This window comes from Oncorhynchus tshawytscha, linkage group LG05 (assembly GCF_018296145.1).
Source record: "Oncorhynchus tshawytscha isolate Ot180627B linkage group LG05, Otsh_v2.0, whole genome shotgun sequence".
Classification (NCBI taxonomy): domain Eukaryota; kingdom Metazoa; phylum Chordata; class Actinopteri; order Salmoniformes; family Salmonidae; genus Oncorhynchus; species Oncorhynchus tshawytscha.
The window spans coordinates 11,684,181-11,707,023 of record NC_056433.1 but is presented as its reverse complement, the minus strand read 5'-3'; the positions used below and the strand labels follow the sequence as shown (position 1 = coordinate 11,707,023).

The window sequence follows — 22,843 nt, the reverse complement described above, 5'->3', positions numbered from 1 at the left end:
AATGAGAGCCTTCCTCGTCTGCGCCAGTCATCATTTTATGAAAGCAGCATGTGTTTCCGGGTCAAAGTTCAGTGGTGCCCGCATCCCCACCCCCTGATCCTTCATAACACTGGTCCAGTGATTGTCAGTTAGGAAAGCACACAAGTCCTTTTGTTCACTAGAAATATGTCAACTCACATTTCCTAGATACTTTAATGAATATCTAGTATCTAGGAAATTATAGTAAAGATATACAATTGGCTTTTTATATAACCACAGTATCTCGTGTGTAAAATAATGTGTCAGTAATTACAAATTGCCGCAGGACTTTATTCAAGCTACTCGACTATGAACTAAATCAGATGAATGAAATTGAGTTATTCCCTAATAAAATAAATTCCGGACAAAGGAATGCATATTATGCCAGATGTGCGTTTGTGTGTGCTTGCATGTACGTACGTGCATATATGTGTGTGTGTGTGTGTGTCTATGTGTGTGTGTTTGCATGCACGTACGTGCACATATGTGTGTGTGTGTGTCTGTGTGCGTAAACCTGAAGAATCAGAACCTGCAACCCGAGTGCCCTCCTCTCAGGTGACCTGGCGGGTGTCCTCTCAGGTGACCTGGCGGGTGTCCTGCCTGGTTTCAGTTTACACACAGAGGTCAAGAGAGGGCATGGTCAGAGGAGAGAAAGAGAGAGAACAAAATGGAGGAGTGGCCTGGAGCAGGGTGGGGGTGTGCTGTGTGAGAAGGGGAGGCGAGAGAGAAATGCCTCTAGCACATTCTGTTCAGCTCCAATGGAGGAGCAACTCCTGATCAGGCCTGGGGGGGGACCAGGAATGACAAGGAACAAAACCTCCATTTGATCAGGAGCCTTGCAGGTCAGTGCATAAACACCCCCCCCAGGAAGAGGACCCACTGACAGGGAAAGAGGCAGGGCACACCAACCCCCACACACCTCCAAAACTGCCTGCCTATTCTGAGTTACCCATGTGCTATGTCCATTTCCACAGACAAATAATAAGGATTTGGACCGAGTGTGTGTGTGTGTTCTGTTTCAGAGTGGTGTTTGTGTGTTCATCTATTTTTTATTGTTAATTTACAAGGAACGCTGAGAAGACATCGTCTTTCGCAGCAACCTGGGAGGAGAAAATGATTATGTACTTATTATGCTCATAAGACTACCTCCAGAATGTGTGTGTACATGCGTAGTGTGCAAACTGCGAAGGAAGCAAATAATAAACCCAGCGCCCTGGATGAAAATAGCCTAACCATCGTCATCACCAGTCGCAGTAATCGATGCAGGAAGTGGAACGAGAAAGGAGCTGTGTGAGGGCTAATTATGGGATGGAGCTGCTGGTCGGAGTGAAGTAGCCTATTGGAAGCAGTGTGGGGGGGGGGACTGTGTCCATGCGCACAACCGTGTGTGTGTGACGACCATGTGGTGCGGTGCCATTAAGTATCTTTTTACACACAGGAAGTGCTAAGTGGACAAAGCTGGCCCCGATTGTCACAGATGGACGTGACCCGACAGGATGCATATAAAATTTTAAAAAACATCAAAAGACGAAACCTCACCGCGCTAACATCCCTCGCCCTCCTCCACACGTTTTCATTACAGCCACTAACCCCTGACCTCTACCCAACACCCCCCTAACCTCTACCCAAACCCCCATCAAATATTTAAGAGTGTTTCCATTTCCCCCCTGGCCCAAATTAACAACATGCTAACCGCTAGCGCACACTGATTATGGAGCGGACCATATTTGATCAGAGGGAGGGGGGGAGGGTTGGGGAAGAAGTAGATCATTCTGCTATGGGTTTATCAGGACGGAAGGAGGACGGGAAAGAACCAAGGTGAGGTGGCTGGGGAGAAGAGAAGAACCACGGTGAGGTGGCTGGGGAGAAGAGAAGAACCACGGTGAGGTGGCTGGGGAGAAGAGAAGAACCACGGTGAGATGGCTGGGGACGGTGAGATGGCTGGGGAAGAGAAGAACCACGGTGAGGTGGCTGGGGAGAAGAGAAGAACCACGGTGAGGTGGCTGGGGAGAAGAGAAGAACCACGGTGAGGTGGCTGGGGAGAAGAGAAGAACCAAGGTGAGGTGGCTGGGGAGAAGAGATGAACCAAGGTGAGGTGGCTGGGGAGAAGAGATGAACCAAGGTGAGGTGGCTGGGGAGAAGAGAAGAACCAAGGTGAGGTGGCTGGGGAGAAGAGAAGAACCAAGGTGAGGTGGCTGGGGAGAAGAGAAGAACCAAGGTGAGGTGGCTGGGGGAAGAAAAGAACCAAGGTGAGGTGGCTGGGGAGAAGAACCACGGTGAGGTGGCTGGGGAGAAGAAAAGAACCACGGTGAGGTGGCTGGGGGAGAAGGAGAAGAGAAGAACCACGGTGAGGTGGCTGGGGAGAAGAGAAGAACCACGGTGAGGTGGCTGGGGAGAAGAAAGAACCACGGTGAGGTGGCTGGGGGGGAAGAACCACGGTGAGAGAAGAACCACGGTGAGGTGGCTGGGGAGAAGAGAAGAACCACGGTGAGGTGGCTGGGGAGAAGAGAAGAACCACGGTGAGGTGGCTGGGGAGAAGAACCAAAGAACCACGGTGAGGTGGCTGGGGAGAACCAAGCTGGGGAAAGAACCACGGTGAGGTGGCTGGGGAGAAGAGAAGAACCACGGTGAGGTGGCTGGGGAGAAGAAAAGAACCACGGTGAGGTGGCTGGGGAGAAGAGAAGAACCACGGTGAGGTGGCTGGGGAGAAGAAAAGAACCACGGTGAGGTGGCTGGGGAGAAGAGAAGAACCACGGTGAGGTGGCTGGGGAGAAGAGAAGAACCACGGTGAGGTGGCTGGGGAGAAGAGAAGAACCACGGTGAGGTGGCTGGGGAGAAAGAAAGAACTAGCAGTAGTAGGGTGACAACCTTAATTCACTTCAGCAAACGGGGGCCCTAGTAAAGGAAAAAAAAGGTAAGAAGCACAGGTCAACATTGCAAATAGAGTTGTATTTTTGAACATAAACAAAACAGCAGCCTTGCTTCTTGCTTTGCTGTAAAGCTGAGGTACAGTACGGGACTGGAGAGAAGCGCAAAACTGTGGAGAACAATGGTCATAAATGTAACTAATTAAAAGCAGAACTGTCATCAGACCCAACTAAGAAAAAAAAACTAGACGCAAACAAAAATGAACAGTGCCATGGCACCTTATGGACATTTGACATCTGCCAGAGAAATGGACACTTTTTCAAATGTATTTTTGTTTCGTTTTCTGCTGTTGTCGTTGGTATTAAATGTGAATATTATGAAATGTAACCGACCTTCATGAATTAAAAGAGAAAGGAGCCCAGCTGCCCAAAATAAATTCAATAAAAATAATTGTTTCTCAATTGGAACTGAAAAACAAAACAGGAATGTGATAAAGCCTACAGTTAGATAGTGTTTATTAGGTCACACAACTGAAAACATTTTGCAACAGAAAAGGAAAATGGTGCCTCCCGGGTGGCGCTGTGGTTAAGGGTGCTGTACTGCAGCACCAGCTGTGCCACCAGAGACTCTGGGTTCGCGCCCAGGCTCTGTCGTAACCGGCCGCGACCAGGAGGTCCATGGGGCGACGCACAATTGGCCTAACGTTGGCCTAACGTCGTCTGGGTTAGGGAGGGTTTGTCTCATCGCGCACCAGCGACTCCTGTGGCTGGCCGGGCGCAGTGCACGCTAACCAAGGATGCCAGGTGCACGGTGTTTCCACCGACACATTGGTGTGGCTGGCTTCCGGGTTGGATGTGCGCTGTGTTAAGAAGCAGCCCCTTGGTTGGGTTGTGTATCGGAGGACGCATGACTTTCAACCTTCGTCTCTCCCGAGCCCGTACGGGAGTTGTAGCGATGAGACAAGATAGTAGCTACTAACAAATATTAGGGGTCAGAAAATTAGTTGCTCCGTGATAATGAAGGGGAGTCTAGAGATATTTCCATGAATTTATTTCAGATTTATTTCAGGTTTTATTTCTTTCATCACATTCCCAGTGGTCAGAAGATGACTCAATTAGTATTTGGTAGCATTGCATTACAAATTGTTTAACTTGGGTCAAGTGTTTCAGGTAGCCTTCCACAAGCTTCCCACAATAGTTTGGGTGAATTTTGGCCCATTTCTCGACAGAGCTGGTGTAACTGAGTCAGGTTTGTAGGCCTCCTTTCTCGCACACGCTTTTTCAGTTCTGCCAACACATTTTCTATAGGATTGAGGTCAGGGCTTTGTAAGGGCCACTCCAATATCTTGACTTTGTTGTCCTTAAGCCATTTTGCCACAACTTTGGAAGTATGCTTGGGGTCATTGTCCATTTGGAAGACCCATTTGCGACCAAGCTTTAACTTCCTGACTGATGTCTTGAGATTTTGCTTCAATATATCCACATCATTTTTCTTCCTCATGATGCCATCTATTTTGTGAAATACACCAGTCCCCCTTGCAGTAAAGCACCCCCACAACATGATGCTGCCACCCCGGTGCTTCACGGTTGGGACAGTGTTCTTCGGATTGTACGCTTCCCCCTTCTTCCTCCAAACATAACGATGGTAATCACGGCCAAACAGTACTAGTTTTGTTTCATCAGACCAGAGGACGTTTCTCCAAAAAGTACGATATGTGTCCCCGTGTGCAGTTGCAAACTGTAGTCTGCCTTTTTTTATGGCGGTTTTGGAGCAGTGGCTTCTTCCTTGCTGAGCAGCCTTTCAGGTTATGTTGATATAGGACTCGTTTTACTGTGGATATAGATACTTTTGTACCTGTTTCCTTCAGCATCTTCACAAGGTCCTTTGCTGTTGTTCTGGGATTAATTTGTACTTTTTGCACCAAAGTACATTCATCTCTAGGAGACAGAACGCGGCTGCGTGGTCCAATGGTGTTAATACTTGCATACTAATATTTGTACAGAGGAACGTGGTACCGTCAGGCATTTGGAAATTGCTCTAGTGTTTAGTGTATGAAAACTTCTGACCCCTGGAATTGTGATACTGTGAATTATAAGTGAAATAATCCATCTGTAAACAATTGTTGGAAAAATGTTGTGTCATGCACAAAGTAGATAACCAACTTCCTAACCGACTTGCCAGAACTATAGTTTGTTAACAAGAAATTTGTGGAGTGGTTGAAAAACTATTTTTAATGACTCCAACCTAAGTATGTAAACTTCCGACTTCAACTGTATACGTTTTTAAACACTAAAAGGTTGCTTTTTGACTGGTGATTGAGCCGGTTACATCATGACTGGTTGACAGCGTTAACAATAACAACTTCAGGTCCATGCAGCACACACACATATCGATATTGATTATGATAAAAGAAAGCAGTAAAGACATTCAGATATTTCTGAAGAGTATTCTTCAAAAGCCACTAGGAAAAGGAAATCAAATGACTGTTAGCATGCTACCTGTAGCTGTCCTATCACAAATTTCATTTGGTTTCATTGACAATACTTTGTCTTCATAAAACAAAGTTAAATACCATCGGTTTATAAACTAAGATGGATCAATGTTCACGATTAAAAACTTGGAAATAACCCGAATTAAACCTACTGCTTGATTCATTCAATCTGAGCACATAAAGCAAACTTTAGACAGCGACTGGATTTGTATGACAAGAGATGGTTTAGGAAACAAGTTGCCTATTATCAAATCAAATTTCAGAACTATTGAAAAATTACTGGCTTGACCTTTTTAACACACAATTATAAAAGCTGTGGTTTCCCTTTCTGTTTAATATTCCTCATTGATTATCTTTAGCCCTTTGGTATATCATTTATTTTCTGTTTAAAAAAAAATAAAACCCACCAGATGGGTTGAGATCATAATCATAAAGGCTTGTGGTCAGTGCTAGCTAAATGCAAGGTGAATGCTAGCTAAATGCTAGCCAAATGCAACGTGAATGCTAGTTAAATGCTAGCTTTGGTTGCATTAAAACAGCATTTAGTACTCAGGTTCAGCAATAAGTAAATGTATGACCAAAACGAATTATCAATGTAAGCCCTGTAAACAAACTATTGGTGATAAAAGCATTGAGAAAAAGTATACTGTGGCTACTTGCTAACTAAGCTGGGAAATTGAATGGTCTTAACAGTTTGTTCCTCCATTTTCTTTCCATAACTTCAAGGGAAATGCAACTTGACAATGACAAAATAACCAAACCAAGAACTCTATTCTGTTAAAGAGCATTTGATCCAGGGTCTTAGATCATTGAGAACAAAATATGTTCATATGTGTCCAAATACACATATAAAAAAAATATTATCCTGATGTAAACAAACTAAAGTAGACATTATTGAAATTCAAAATGTCCATTTTATACAATTTCACAGAAACATAGTTACATAAAATACACATTCAAATCCACCAAGCTTCTTCAGAAGCAATGCCAAAACCAAACCATCATTGGAGCATCTCTGTGTTCTAGACAATACAAACACAGATCCTCTACTAAAAAATGGAATCCGTCTGTTCTTCAACTTTCCTGTTTGTCATGTCAATAGAAAATCATTTTTAGCACCATTTCTAATCTAACTCCCACAATCCATCCTTCCAATTACCAATCACATTCCCCATATATGGACGACCCCTCAAGAGGAAGTCACATGACCTCCCTGCTTTCTTCTTCTGCGTTTTTTTGAAGCGTTGAAGTAAAGAGGGGGGAGGTGAGAAGGAGGATGGTGTGTGGCTGTGGCACTAGAGACAAAGCCTGATACTGGCTATCTAGAGGCAGGGACTGGGGAGGGGTGGCAGGGACTGGGGAGAGGTGGGGCTTGAATGCCAAACGGTGACATGGGTCAGAGGTTAATCTCACTAGGGGCCCATTTTAACCTCTGCTATGCAACAAACACACACGAATGCAAACACACACACACACACACACACACACAGCCAAAAATCTCCAAGTGCTCAACTATTATTACGTACTGGGACAGGCAGGAACAGCAGAAAAGGCAACAACTAACCAAAAAAAACACACATGCACTCGTGCAAACACACAATCTTGGAGGTTTCCGATGGAGGAAGGGCCAGTACAGCAGCACACCATGCTCGACGTTTAGACTTGATCCCCAGCAGAGGGAGAACAGCAAATCAGGCCCCTTCCCTTTTTTGTCTTTAAACAAATTCCTCTTTTGAAAAGAATGCCTGAGGATGGAACAACCCCCACGCGAGAACACACACACACACATGCCTGACTTGAAATCAGTTTTATGACATAGTTGCTCCGAAAGGTTGGAACGCTGACACACACACACACACACACACACACACACACACACAAAGGGGCATAAGTAGGGTTTCAGTAAGGTCCGGAACTAGGCAATTATTTTTTTTAAGTTGAAGCTCATTTACTGCATTTCTATACAATTAAAACACTTTAAAATGCTAATTTGGAGAACAGCAAAAACAAGCCAAAATGACCCCAGCCATTATCACCTTGGCTGCTGTAGGTTCATTCACCTCAGTCCATCTACAAACACCTAGCCTATTAGCTGTACAAGTGTAATGTTATACCCCTGAAAGGGGGAAAATATGAGAAAAGTGTAGCATCAGCGACTGTTCAATCAGTTGTAATGATAAATTGGATCAAATCATCATCTCTGTAAATAGATGTCTTTTATCGAATGACAATGTTCACACTTGTATTCCTAGGCATTACTAATCAAGCGCCGCAGACAGACAGACATCAAAGGAGCACACAGATGATCGTATAATCACATTCACATGAATTATTTCAATCTTATTTACGATTCTATATTAATATCAGCAATGTAGTTTTACAAGCATTTCGCTACACCCATAATAACATCTGCTAAACACGTGTATGTGACCAATAAAACTGTGATTTGATTTGTCGTGATAAAAGGTGGGTGAAGAGTAAACAAACTCCAGGGGACGATCGACGAGATCAGATGACAGACCATGTGGAAATCTCATATTGAAACAGATGCTTGATAAAAACTAGTACAAATTCTCTTAGGGGACCCCAAGTTTGGGAACCAGTGTATTAACCTCTCTCTCCTCTGCATGCATTGCAGCCTGCCTCAGCCTCACCACTGAGCGCCACATCACCGTCTGTCTCAGTAGCCTACTCTGTGTAAAGCAAAGTTAGGAGAATTTAGTCCAACAAAAAAAAAAGTGCTCCTGCTGAGGTAGGCTCCATTTAACGTTAGCTTCTTACTTCTGGTTGGCTAAGTAACACTAGTCAGATCGCTTCAACGTTACTACATTAGAAGTCCTGCACTTGCTTTTTTATTGAGGGAATATACAGTAGCAGTCAAAAGGTTTGGACACCTACTCATTCCGGGGTTTTCTTAATTTTTTATATTTTCTACTTTGTGGAATAATAATGAAGACATCAAAAGTATGAAATAACACATATGGAATCATGGCATTCTCTCAACCAGCTTCATGAGGTAGTCACCTGGAATACATTTCAATTAACAGGTGTGCCTTCTTAAAACTTCATTCGTGGAATTGCTTTCCTTCTTAATGCATTTGAGCCAATCAGTTGTATTGTGACAAGGTAGGGGTGGCATACAGAAGATAGCCCTATTTGGTAAAAGACCAAGTCCATAAAATGGCAAGAACAGCTCAAATAAGCAACGAGAAACGACAGTCCATCATTACTTTAAGACATGAAGGTCAGTCAATACGGAACATTTCAAAAGTTTCTTCAAGAGCAGTTGCAAACACCATCAAGCGATGTGATGAAACTGGCTCACGAGGACAGCCACAGGAAAGGAGGACCCAGATGTACCTCTGCTGCAGAGGAAAAGTTCATTAGTTACCAGCCTCAGAAATTGCAACTCAAATAAATGCTTCTGAGTTCAAGTAACAAACACATCAACTGCTAAAAGGAGACTGCATGAGTCAGGTCTTTCTGGTCAAATTGCTGGAAAGAAACCACTACTAAAGAACACCAATAATAAGAAGACTTGCATGGGCCAAAAAAACACAGGCAATGGACATTAAACTGGTGGAAATCTGTCCATTGGTCTGAGGAGTCCAAATTTTAGATTTTTGGTTCCAATCAGCAAGTCATTGTGAGATGCAGAGTAGGTGAATGGATGATCCCCGCATGTGTGGTTCCCACTATGAAGCATGGAGGAGGTGGTGTGATGGTGCTTTGCTGGTGACACTGTCAGTGATTTATTTAGAATTTAAGGCACACTTAACCAGCATGGCTGCCACAGCATTCTGCAGCATTACCACCTTCCCCTCTGGTTTGCGATTAGTGGGACAATCATTTGTTTTTCAACAGGACAATGACCCAACACACCTTCAGGTGGTTACTTTGAAGAATCTTGTTTAACAATTTTTTGGCTACTACATGATTCCATATGTGCTATTTCATAGTTTTGATGCATTCACTATTATTCCACAATGTAGAAAATAGGAAAAATAAAGAAAAACCCTGGAATGAGTAGGTGTGTCCAAACTTCTGAATGGTACCGAATATGGGGAAATTTAGCAGAGGATTTGTCATCTGTAATGGTTATGATAAATTAGGCATTGTTGCAATCTATATTGAACAAAAATAAACACAACATGCAATAATTTCATAGATTTTACTGAGTTACAGTTCATATGAGGAAATCAGTCAATTGAAATAAATTCATTAGGCCCTAATCTATGGATTTCACATGACTGGGAATACAGATATGCATCTGTTGGTCACAGACAGTAAAAAAAAAAAAAAAAAAATGGGACTCAGGACCTCGTCACAGTATTTTCGTGCATTCAAATTGCCATCGCTAAAATGCAATTGTGTTCGTTATCCGTAGCTTATGCCTACCCATACCATAACCCTACAATGGGGCACTCTGTTCACATTGACATCAGCAAACCGCTCACCCACACAAGGCCATACACGTGGTCTGAGGCTGGTTGGAAGTACTGCCAAATTCTCTTAAATGATGTTGGAGCCGGTTTATGGTAGAGAAATTATCTTAAATTCTCTGGCAACCGCTCTGGTGGACATTCCTGCAAAACTTGAGACATCCGTGGCATTGTGTTGTGTGACAAAACTGCACATTTTAGAGTGGCCTTTTATTGGTGCACCTGTGTAATGATCATGCTGTTTAATCCGCTTGTTGATATGCCACACCTGTCAGGTGGATGGATTGTCTTGGAAAAGGAGAAATGCTCACTAACAGGGATGTTAACACATTTTAGCACAACATTTGAGAGAAATAAGCTTTTTGTGCACATGCTAAATTTCTGGGATCTTTTATTTCAGCTCATGAAACATAGGTTCAACACTTTACATCTTGCTTTTATATATTTGTTCAGTGTATATAGGTAAATACGCACATATTTTTTCCAGTAAGGGCCTCGTGTTCGAAAAATAAAACATTATTAGAGTACTCAACAACAACAAAAAAATCACGAGTCATCAAACAGTCTAAATGTGTCAAATGCCCATCCTCAACCAGTTGGGGAACTCATTCTCCAAGACTCGGTTTTTGTTTGTTTGGGGGATGTCTGTAAACACGGCAAGAGTTGCGACATGAGATCATCTTCATCAGCTAAGCACTTATGTATCCAACACAAGCACATAAAGGTCATAATTCATAAAGGTCAGGTAAACTGACAGATTATCTCATAGAACAAAACATTTAAGATCTCCTAAGCCTGTGTTAACCTCAGACCTTATTTTCAGCATTTATCCCAAAACCCCATTCTTACCCCCATAAGAATGGCCAATGAACCAGAGGTGTACTACAAAGCAGGATTAATGAGTTAGCAAGATACGTTTGATAAACAAACAGAAATAAACTACAGACTTTCTGGTTCATTAAAAACAGTAAACCTGGATTTTTGTTTGTCAAATCAGTTAGATGATGCCCATTTCAAGCTTAGTTTTCTGCAATATAAGAAGTTAGAACAGAATATGTATGCAAGTTCACTGGTTTACTCCTTGATCCTGCTTTGTAGCATCCCTTCTGAAGTAGAGAAAGCTGACTCATTTCCGTTTCTTTTTACTAAAAGCTGCATCTATAAAATAGGACATGTAAATAACACACACTGCATACAGAAGGCTGTGTAGGAGTGTGCCGTTCATTGATAGAGTAGTAGCTGATGAAGAATTACACATGCACACACAGAAGAAGTGATTGGACAGGAACCCCGATGCCTGGGCCCCCCAGGAAGATCTCTCCAAGGTCGACATGGAAGCAGCTCATTATTTCTGTCTCCCTCTCTCACCAACTCTTTCTCTCTCTTCTCTCCCCCCTCCCAACTCCCTCCCTCCCTCTATCTATCCCCCACAACCCCCCCTAAACTTCCTCTTCTCCATCCCTCTCCCCCATTCACTCACTCTATCCTCCCCCCTCACTCCCTCTCCCCCAACTCCCTCCCTCTCCCCCAACACCCTCTCTCCCCTCAACTCCCGCCCTTTCTCCCCCTCTTTTTCCACCCCAATACCCTCTCTCCCCTTCTCAACTCCCTCCCTCTATTCCCCACAACCCCCCCTCAACTTCCTCCTTAAACTGCTACACTTCACCATCTGACAGTCCGACTGACAAATCTGGGTTTGGCGGATGCCAGGAGAACGCTACCTGCCCCAATGTATAGTGCCAACTGTAAAGTTTGGTGAAGGAGGAATAATGGTTTGGGGCTGTTTTTCATGGTTCGGGCTAGATCCCTACAGCATACAACTACATTCTAGATGATTCTGTGCTTCCAATTTCGTGGCAACAGGTTGGGGGAAGGCCCTTTCCCGTTTCAGCTTGACAATGCCCCCGTGCACAAAGCGAGATCCATACAGAAATGTTTTTTCAAGATCGGTGTGGAAGAACTTGACTGGCCTGCACCGAGCTCTTACCTCAACTCCTTCCCTCTGGGATGAATTGGAACGCCGACTGCGAGCCAGGCCTAATCGCCCAACATCAGAGCCCGAACTCACTAATGCTCTTGTGGCTGAACGAAAGCAAATCCCTGCAGCAATGTTCTAACATCTAATGGAAAGCCTTTCCAGAAGAGTGGAGGCTGTTATAGCAGCAAGGGGGGGGACAAACTCCATACTAATGCCCATGATTTTGGAACGAGATGTTTGACAAGCAGGTATCCACATACACTACCAAAAGTATCTTTCAAAGAAACAGTTATACGAACACGTGATCAACTGAGTGTTTTTAACTGTTAGTCTTTTTGCATGGTTTCCAATATGGTGGGCCATCAACCATATTCTCCCTGTCAATGAGGCGATTCAAAAAACGACAAACTGTGTCATACAAGCGTTCTACTGTGCAGTTCAAGGGAGAGTGCGGGTTCGGAGAGGGATAGTGCCACTTTAAGGAAACACCACAGCATGTTGTTGTGTGCCCTGTAACCTAAATGGTAGGGAAACAACATGATGATACAAAAGAACACATTTGGACAAATGGTTAATTAAAAGATAAGCTACACATGTTGCAACCAACACTCTGGCCTACAAAAAAAAGTGACTTTCGCAATAACACGTGATGTTATTGCCAAGCAAGGACAAAGGTTAATACAACTATACAATTGAGTCATTTCTCATTTAGAAATAATTGGCCTAGGCTGCTTGATCAAGCCTACTGACTCCTTGCTTTCCATCAACAGGGTGGAGTAGACTACAGCATACAGGATAAAGGACTGCACCAAAGAGGAAGATAGATGCCCAATGCCCATAGCAGCACAATGTCAACCTACACGGGTTTTCTCGTTCGGGGAACTTACTTGGTGAACAAATACGTCCAGAGGGGGATCTACGGGGCTCCCCTCGCTGCTGGTCATTGATATAAATCCAAACCCCATTCGAACATTAAACCACTTGCAGTGGCCTGTTCCTGACAGAAGCTGGGGCCGAATTCGCTCTTCTTGCTCCGTCGACTTGGCTTCGTCTTCTCCGCCACCTTTACCCGCCCCTCCTAAAAGGCATATGAAAGTAGTAAGCTACAGTAGGCTGTGTATTGATAGACGAGTGTGGATGTGGCATATGTATTTAACCTATAGACGTGCCTGCGCAGTTATTAGGCCTAGTAGTAACCTTTACACAACTTTTATGGAGCCCAGTTGGTTGGAAATCTCCATAGCCTAAGCGATGGGGAATCCCCGCCACTTGACGACGTGATGTTCATCTTTGCTAGAATTCGTCTCCACGTAACGATTTTAGCGCATGGTAGAATGATTTGAACATCACGCAAATCGGTGTAAAACAGGATACTTATGGGGCTTCTAACTGCATGGCGCACGGCGACATGCGATTGATTTGGTCGATTCCCCCTTGCACGTGCATGCTCACTGATGTAACTTCTGGAGCATATTTACTTACATCTACCACTGTTAATAACCAGCATTGTATGGAACTCCAAGGGCAGGTGTACACACATGGTTCACCATGCAAGCCCATGTTGGGCACAATACGCTCTTTATCGTTGACAAACAGCTCCAACAAGACCCCAATATGTATTTTCACATGGCAATAATCGTGGGCGGTAGGCTACATAACACGTTATATGTAACAATAGCCAGTCGCAGCCCCCCTCTATACCAAAAAGTAAGGACAGTTTTTTTTTTTTTTTTACAAATAATTGGAGAATAACCTTCGGCCATGTTTCCCCGCGGACCTTCTGTTCGAAAGTTCCAATCGAAAAGCTTCCTCTGCGAAAACGGGTTATGATAGTCACCATTAATCCGACATCCTCAATTCCAGCGGTCACAAATTTAGCTCGCATGGTACAGCGTGCTTTCCCTCTTTTGATATTTTGTCATGTCTCTCTCCTTCAATCCTTTCCTCGTTCACTCCACTTCGAGCGCTTGCTCTCTCTCTCTCTCTCTCATTCGCTCGCTTACTGGCTGTGCCTCTGCCAGTACTAGACACGTGACTTTGTCAATTACATGCTTTCTTGCTACTAATTTTACCACTGATCTAGGGACGGTAGAGCAGCGAAGAAAACTGACTCGGAACCGATTAGGTCCAAGTGGTCAGCCGTGTCCTCACAATAACACACCTTTATTAAAGAAGGATGCGTTATCTTGCTTCAAATGTAACAACTTCGGCCAAGAGTTGTGTGAAAGGCAAGTAAGCCTTCTGCCTAATGGTCAGCCTGTTTTTCGCCTGCTTCATACAATTTTTAATAGCCAAATCGGTTTCTAAAATGCAATAACTGACATTTGAATAACAGCAGCGAATGCACTAAATTGGAACTATAAAGACTGTGAAACAACTAATGAATGCAAACAAACATTTGGTGTAGAAAATATTAAACTTGTTGTTCTGCTTATTTTATACACTAGTACTACATTTTATTTTCTACGTTCCTAAGCCCTTACGATTCACTGAGATACATGTGGTAAAATAGACCTATAGAAAATCACTTTGAGATTGAATTGAGGCGTTTATTTGAATTGATAGATTACATTTGTTTGCTGGACACATATTTTGCTACATTTACTAAGGTGTAAAATTAATTCGTTCAACATATCGTTAATTAATACAGATTATAGTCAACACGTTTTTTATTTTTTTACTTTATTTAACTAGGCAAGTCCGTTCTAGCCGTTGAGTATTCAAATAAGCTAGAATGTTACATATGCATTTTAGACAATTTATTTAGGTTGAGTGCTTGTTCACATGGCCAACCCCCTGTTCCTCCTCTTGCGTAAGCTACTATGCTCCAATGGGGTCAACCAGGACAATGTCAGGCCTTTGGAATGAGATTGAGTAGTAGAACGCAAACACCAAACAAGTGGAGGCCTTCAATTGAATATCTAGAATACAAAATAAATGGAAGATACATTTAGAGTCAAGTAAAGGCAGGTAGCCTAGCGGGGCCAATAAGAGCTTTGGGCCAGTAACCGAAAGGTCGCTCGATCAAACCCACAAACCGAGTAGGTGTAAACCGAGTAAAAATCTGTTTATGTGCCCTTGAGCAAGGCACTTAACCCTAATTGTTCCTATAAGTCGCTTTTGATAAGAGCTTCTGCTAAATAACTCAAATGTAAATAGGATATTTGTTTAATTTGGAGTAGTAACCTATCAATATGGTTAATACACTGCAAATATTTCCATTGATAAAAATGAAGGGGCGGTAGCATTTGTGAAAGGGGGAAAACGCGTTGGGAAGGAATGAATCAACAACAACCCATCCCCACCCGCCCAACAGCATAGCAACCCTAAAGAGCCCACCCTCCGGAATTCATGAGTTTACCCCTACCCCCACCCAGACCGTCCCCGCCCAACCCCCGCGCAAATTCTGTTTTTGAAAATCTGGTGAGGAGTCCTCCACAGTGGCAACATAAATTATGGCTTGGGTCACAGGGCCGGCCACTTGTGTCGGATGTTATCGACTCACTCACATCCCGAGTATGGCTTTTTCTGATCGGACAGAGCTATGTTATCACCCACAATCGTAGGCTAATAAGCCTGCTCGTACTGTATTTGATATATCTGAGCGAACCTATAGCCAATCATTTGAAGACTACAATAATAACATTAGGATTCTATATGGTTCACATCCCCTGATAAGGCCAACATTACAAAAGCTACAATTCTGCATAAAAGAGTAGAAATATAATCTGTAGATTGTGTCAATTATTTTGTATATATTCTTGTTTTTGTCAGCACCATTCCAACAGGTCAAATTCCTGGTATAGGCAACATATAAATGTTATTTGCGAATAAAGCTGATTCTCACCATAAATAAAGGCTTATGGACATAAACAAAGTGATTAATAAGACATTTAACCAGTTAAAGTCAACTGAGAAATAAGAATGTAACCATAGCCAAACCAACAGATCAGAAGTAGCCTACACCGCTCAAAATTATCCTAAATTTACTGACACATTCACAGGAGGTAAACAAGTCCCAAATCGAGATTCCAGAGCTTTCTCAGCTTTTTTTCAATAGTAACATACCAACCCGAGATTTGGTGGGCTCCTTCACCCTAGCCAACCCCACCCAACCCCCACACCTCACCAACCAGGCTCCCAAAGGGAAGGAAGTTTGCCTCCTCGATACCCTGCATTTCTGTCAATGGAGTTCAAAGGGGTTATTCAATTCCTCTCTCCTTTTCTCCCTTCTTTTAGTGCGGGGGGTTTATTTCGACGTTTTAACATGTATTCCAGCCAGCAATATCTCACTTGTATATATCCACTGCTAGGAAAGACGTAACATTGTTGACATAGTTATAGGTCAGGCCATGCTATGCTGTTGGAAGGAAATGTGTGTTGGGGAGTCTAACAGCATTTTACAAGCAAAAGGTAAATGTTGTTTTTTAATTTTTTTTTATTGAATTCATTTAATTTGTTTAGGACAATAGGCCTACCAGCTAATCATGCGTTTATTTCAATGAGATTGTGATTTACTTTTGTCTACCTGGGAAACATTTCAATCATATGCACATTTTTACTTGGTTTCATGTAAGAAAGTCCCTTCTTGTTTTACTTGTAACATTCGTTAAGATACATTTATATTAAACGAAAATCTAAAGTATAAGGATTGTAAAACGCCCATACTTGTAGGTGTTTTGTTTGAGCAAACCAACCCTAGCGATCTAGATTAAATTAAATGTTTTTAAACGAGCTTTTCTTTCTAATTATGAGTTATTTATTTGAAATTCAATCAAATTGAACTATTTCCTGTATTAGGATTAGGATTGAACACTACAATAGAGACGGAAATTCCTCGAATAGCCTAAATGAATCAATTGTAGGCTTCCACAATTCAAATCAAAGTTTTGAACTGATACATCTTGACTTTGAGTAGACTAACGCCCAAAACATTGAAGAGATATCTGAACATTCCCATTGGCAAATTCATTCTAGAAAGTGGTGTGAACTATAAGAATCACATGGCTTACATTTTCCTGTTGTTTATTTAAGAGTTAGTCATTCAACGACATATGCTGCTATGTTATTTGAGATAAATGTTAAATAGGAGAACACAAAGCCTACAAATACTTGAATTAAATATCAGTGACGTCAGAGGGTAACATGAGTGAGAAGCGCCTCTCTCCGCCCCCGGCAAGAAAGACGCAATTGGCTTGGTAATGCCAAACTATTTACAGAAAACTGGCATAGAACAAAGAATAGCGCCTGTGCACGAATTCTCGTCATTTTATTGTAAAAATATAGGTATGGTCATTAATTGTTTTCCTATGGCCACGTTTGTTTAGAAATAGGCTAAACCGCGCTAGCTTGTTTGATTTTAATGTTTTCATTCATTCCTTCAAGTACCTAACAAAAAAAGCCAAATGCATGGAAAAATACATGCATTTGGGTTTTAAACTAGCTTGAACCGGAACAGTTTGATCTGAGAATAGAATGCATAGCCTATTTGATAGGACTACCCAATAATGCATCTTGTTTTCTAGTTAACTAAAACAAGAAGTTCAATGTTAAATATGCTAACAATTCCTGTAGAGGACAATGGAATGGCATTTCCAAGTGGTGACAATATCGACCACATTGAGTCTGATTATACCCAACTGTTGCCGTGTTGAACAGGTGTGTTCACCATGACAGAGAGATAGCCTATAAGGTCTACCAATGTATATTCCGAAAGATCATTCACTAACCTGTGAGCGACGGAACAGCCATTGTCATCCTCGTCTTTCTCTGTCTTCAGACGTGCTGCTGTGGACAAATTAACCCGTCGTCCTGATCGAATGTCTTTGTCCACTTGATTTTATTGTTGTGCTGAACTAATGAAACTGTCAAAGTGACACACGCTCATAGGCTACAGCCGAAAGAAGTGGACTGAATTCAAGCATGCACGTCGATTACCGGTACCGGTATATTTACAGTGGCATTTCTGGTTATCTGCCGGTTGCCGGTAGATCATTTATTTCCCACGCTGAATATTTTATAGACACTGTAATTTAAGCGGACCTGCGTGCGGGATAACCCTTGAAGATTTGTCTGAATTTGTCAGAGGAAATAATGATTGTTGACAGACAGGGTAACAGTGATAGTCTTTAAAAAAAAATTGTCTAATAAATTAATAATTAGCCTAGTGTTTTCCATTATTATAGGCCTACTCTACCTAAAATATTTACGAGGACGAAAGCCAAACCGTAGGCCTACGTCATTTTGATTTATTCCTCAAAACATAAAGCTATGCTGGTTTTTAGATTAGAAATTAATTTATATTATTTTGTCATGACAAAAAAATACTGTTTTATAGCTTGGAATGGAGGCGCATGCACTAAGGTTTACACTAACTGACTAAATTTTATTGTCTTTATTTTGTGTCGTAATAAGTAGCCCTAATCATAAAGTAGGCTGTTATCAGCTTTCCTAACATATCTTAGAAAACACCCTCCTTCAACAACCCTACCAGGTAGACTTGAGGGTTTAGGCTACTACATTAAACTAAAACGCCAATGACTACAAATAATTGAAAACAACACATAGGCTAGTTGGAAATAAGACACAACCTTTATTTAAAGGCACAATCTGTCATTTCAACAGCTTGACCCTTGCACTCAGACTTGGGGCCTGGGGAAATATAACAACTCTTAAATTCGTAGATGGAGCTATGGATGCAATGACTGACAGTCCATGAGAACGACTCAATTGTAAATATATATTTTTTAAACGTAAGACTCAGATGTTTGAATGTATAAGTAGTAGAGCCTTTTTGCTCATAAACTGTTATTCATCAAGTATCAATACAGGCCATGTCATTGATTGCAATGATAAACAGCAGGAACTTTTACAGTTTCAATTGAAACATTCCTTTAACATTCTTTAATATATGGCACTACAATTTAACAACACAATGTCGAAGGTAAATGGAGACATTTGCCACACAGGCAACAGAGATTATGGAGTGTGTTGCCTTTTTAATTATAGAGTGTTCCAAAAGCAGACACTAGGTGTTTCAATTCAGCATGCACTGGTGTCACATTTCCCCTACACAAATCCCACCTCTTGTATCCCTGAAGGTCTATATTGCGTTAACTGGTAGATCCCATGAATGTGACAGATGTATGTTTACTACATACAATTATACATGTCCAAGTCAACTCATTACCAGTTGGAGATGAAGATCTGTAGGATTGGATAGGCTTAAACAATATGGCATTATCTTCATCGTGTCCTCTGATAGGCTACACCTATCCTTTTAGCTCTGTAGCTATAGGGTGTAGGTGTGGCTATAAGGGTCGTCTGGAGTTGAGTATAAATGATAAGCCATGTTTCTATCAGAATTGACACATTTGAAATGTTGTCCATTCTAGGCTACTCCCAGACATCTACCTGATACAGCCAGAGGAGGATTAAGATGGAGGGGGGAAAGTCAATTGAAAGCAAACTACTTTGAAAAGGTTGATGACGTCTTCATAAACCCATTATAACATTTAGATGTCATATTACATTAAAGGGGCAATCCTTAGTGGGTACATCCGTTTTTGGAGTAAAAAAATACCCATTGATTTTTGATAACTTGAATAAAATGCCTCGTAAGCTTAGTTCAACTGTCATACCACATCATAACCTTTTTTTACTTCAATGTTTGTAAAAAATAAAATAAAATAAATAAAAAAGCAAATGTAATCAAACCCTGTATTTCCTCAAAACATGGTTCAAACTATAAAATGTTGATGGTCAGTCCTTAGCTCTATGAATTTTTGAGGGGTTATATTTCTCCAGCCACATCCCTCAGCTTTTTTACTGAAACAGAGGCGGGGAATGTATTTTTATGGTTTCAATTAAGGGTTGCCCCTTTAAATGATTTATGCTATTTGGCAAAGCACTACATATGAGGAACTTTAGATCACCCGTTATGTATGAATTTGCTACAATGATGTATGAAGCATTTATAGTGAATATGGAGGCAAACGCTCCATTAAGTTTTTCTTAAATAGCCTAGTTTGTTAAAAGGTAGTCTCAGCGATATGATGTTGCATGCACGACGTATACACAGTGGTTCAATTTTCGCAACAACTAAGAGTGTTGAAGGGTGAGGCTACACTTCGCTGCTGTTTTGGTCCCGTAGCTACCAACGTTGTAGCATCGTGAAGCGAACCCCCTTACACATGCGCAGATACTCTGTGTGACCATACGAGAGCAATGTCATCATCTCACTATCTGCGGTGCTGCTCGTGGCAACTTCATCTCATCATCTTGAGTCTACCTTTAAGTGAGACCTAAAACTTGATCTCGAACGGGAAATCTCAAGCTAAATTTAAACACATCCGGGTCAGAACGCAAGTCCCAGTTCCCGACACCTTAGAATTCTCCCCACAAAGGCCCACAGGCAATTTATATCAGTACCTGAATGGTCCCTCGTGTGGTACACAATCAGAGTGCTAGCAGGTCCACAGATAAGGATTAAAGATTCTCTGGGGGAATCGGGTAAAAAGGCTTCCAACCCGCAGTCAGACTGCTCTGAAGTCTAATTCACATATAAGCCTACTTTGTCCTGCATCCTCCAATATAAATACAACTTTAGTGCAGTATACAAACAAAAACAAACACTAATTGAATTACACACAGGGAAGCCATTTTGCATAGCTACTGTGTTATCCAATTTATAGTTTGTCAATATGTATCATCGTAAAGAACTTCAACAAGTATTTTTGGACTTTGTAAATACATTTGATTTCATCATAATCCCACTCCCCCAACATGCACATCTCTTAGTCATATAATGATCCCCACACCTCTCCTTCCCCTCCCCAGTATATGGAGCACCTGCATTTCAAAAATGACAACTGGTGCACTGAAAACTCATGTGTTAACCTAAATTAACACATACATTTTCAAATATATGTTATGCTATTTTACTCAGAGGCAACAAGAGCAAAAACAAACAGTTTGCCTGAATAAATAAAATGGCATATATTTTTTTGCGTGTGAACCCTCCACAAATGAAAATATATGCTACCTCAGAAAAATCACTTTACACAGCTAGGAATTTGATCAGGCACATTGCCCTCATCCAGACAGATATGGCCTTTGCCTGTTTTAGCCTCCTGGTCTATCAACTGATTTGGGATCTGCTGTCCCAATCTCATTACACTTTGACTAATTCAGCTCAACTGGTCTTGGACCAGCGCTTGTTGGCGCATGCTCCTCTAGAGTCTAAGAGGCCCTCAGCTTTAGTAGGCCCTATTGGAGAGAATAGCGCCTCCTAACGGCTTACCATGGGCATTCACAGCAACATGCATGCCTCATGATTTCTTGGCAGGCTATTTTTAGTCCAATAGACCATTTTTCATTTAGTCCATACGTTGACTGATTTTCTTCGTTTGTTTTTAAGATTATTTCTCATGTTCAATTAGGTCTCGATAAAATACAAGCTCTTCTATAACTTTAATGTTCACTTTTTGTGCTGGTGTCAAGCACACTGCATTGTTTACATGTTTGTCATGGGTTATTGGGCGGTGTGGCCTGTTACCTTTAGTCCGTGGTTGATTGATACATTGTTCAGTTATCATGTTTTAGGGAGCCTACAGTACAAAAAGGCCTGGTGACTTGAATATTATTATTGTTTTATTGCTTCATGCTGGTTCTCTCTCCGGGCGCCTGTGCGCACTCACTGTCTGGTACATTTTGTAGAATATTTAAACTTCTATCTTTCGATTTAATTGGTAAAGTTTTGTATTTATTTTATTAATCAAGAAGGATCCACAAATCAAGTAGTTTCTAACATGTGGGTGAGAGTGTAGGCTACTGTGCTCACATGCGTCATCTTGTGGTGGGGAACTGTTACAACGGTCCGCCATTTAAGCCTTGAGAAAAAGTAGTCCCTGTCTGTACGACAGATAATTATTGAATGAGACAATTTAAAAATCAGTATCGTTTAGAAATCGTATTATATTCGTGAATGAATTCAAACTCGTCTCTTCATCCTAGTCAAAAGTTAAGCTTATTACAGTTTCATTAAAATGTGAATGTATCTTATTGAACCATTTCTATTCTTAAAACAATAAATTACCATTTTGAACGCTGTCTATAAACTGTCATTTTGCGCGTATTTTTGTATGGATATCTGACATGTTTACATGTTCAATTGCCTATTCTTTTGCATTTGTTTAATATATTGACTTTATTAAATTCGGTTTAGATTAAATGTTTATATACAAAGCATACTATGGGGAATACATTTTTATAAAAATCATGTATTATTAGAGTGGAAAAACTGATCTTGAAATAATATCATTCAAATGGTTAACTCAGGCCAAGTGCTGTACTAAGTCTGTTTTAGGCCTACCACTAATAAGCATAGCATATTCAGTGAAGTTTCACCTCATTTTAGCATTTAACAATACTAAATAATACTTAGAAAGGTCTGCTAAAAGTAGTTTGTACTACACAAATAGGCTAAGATTTCTGAAAATAAAGTTGTTTCCACACATGATAGAAGTTTAAACCTTTATCTATTTACCCTTTAAAACAAATCTACATTGCTCTGAAGCATGCCTGAAATGTCACCTCAGTATTCGTTCACATATTTGTTTCTAAATAGACACATACACTACCAGTAAGTAGTGATACATTAGATAGCAGTAAACATCAGTCGAGAGAGTCAAAGTATCAAAAAAACAGTGTATAGACCTGATGGAATTTGAGCAGGAGTGATAGGCTAAATCACCCTGAATTACACAAAACCATCTGAATAGAAACATGTGTATGTTCTTCAAACACTGTAAATGAACAATTATTCAAGAGTAGGTTTGGTTTACAGAAAAACATCCACATGATTTCACAGTTTTGTTTTGAAGACTTTACATGTGTAGTTTCATGTTATCTTCACATGAAAACATGTGCTTTTCTTATCTTATCAGAATGACAAAATTCACATATTTGCCATAATGTTTTGATAGATTTTTTTGCAACTACATTACGTGTTGTAAGCTATGCCTGAATATAGGTTGTCATACCTGT

General features: G+C 41.3%; 1 protein-coding gene across 2 annotated transcripts in view; it reads right to left on the bottom strand.

Annotated features, from left to right (window-relative positions):
- lin28b (lin-28 homolog B (C. elegans)) overlaps positions 1-13,774 on the bottom strand; it is a 48,734-nt gene extending 34,960 nt beyond the window's left edge. Inside the window, exons 1-2 of one of the 2 annotated variants that reach the window (XM_024419656.2) lie at positions 13,551-13,774; positions 12,685-12,875 (exon numbers count right to left, since the gene is read on the bottom strand). In XM_024419656.2, the coding sequence (XP_024275424.1) occupies positions 12,685-12,875; positions 13,551-13,560 (201 nt within the window). In that variant the 5' untranslated portion in view covers positions 13,561-13,774. The remainder of the gene's footprint in view (positions 1-12,684; positions 12,876-13,550) is intronic. The other variant, XM_042321471.1, reaches the window with a different exon arrangement.
- Between the last annotated feature and the right edge of the window lie 9,069 nt (positions 13,775-22,843).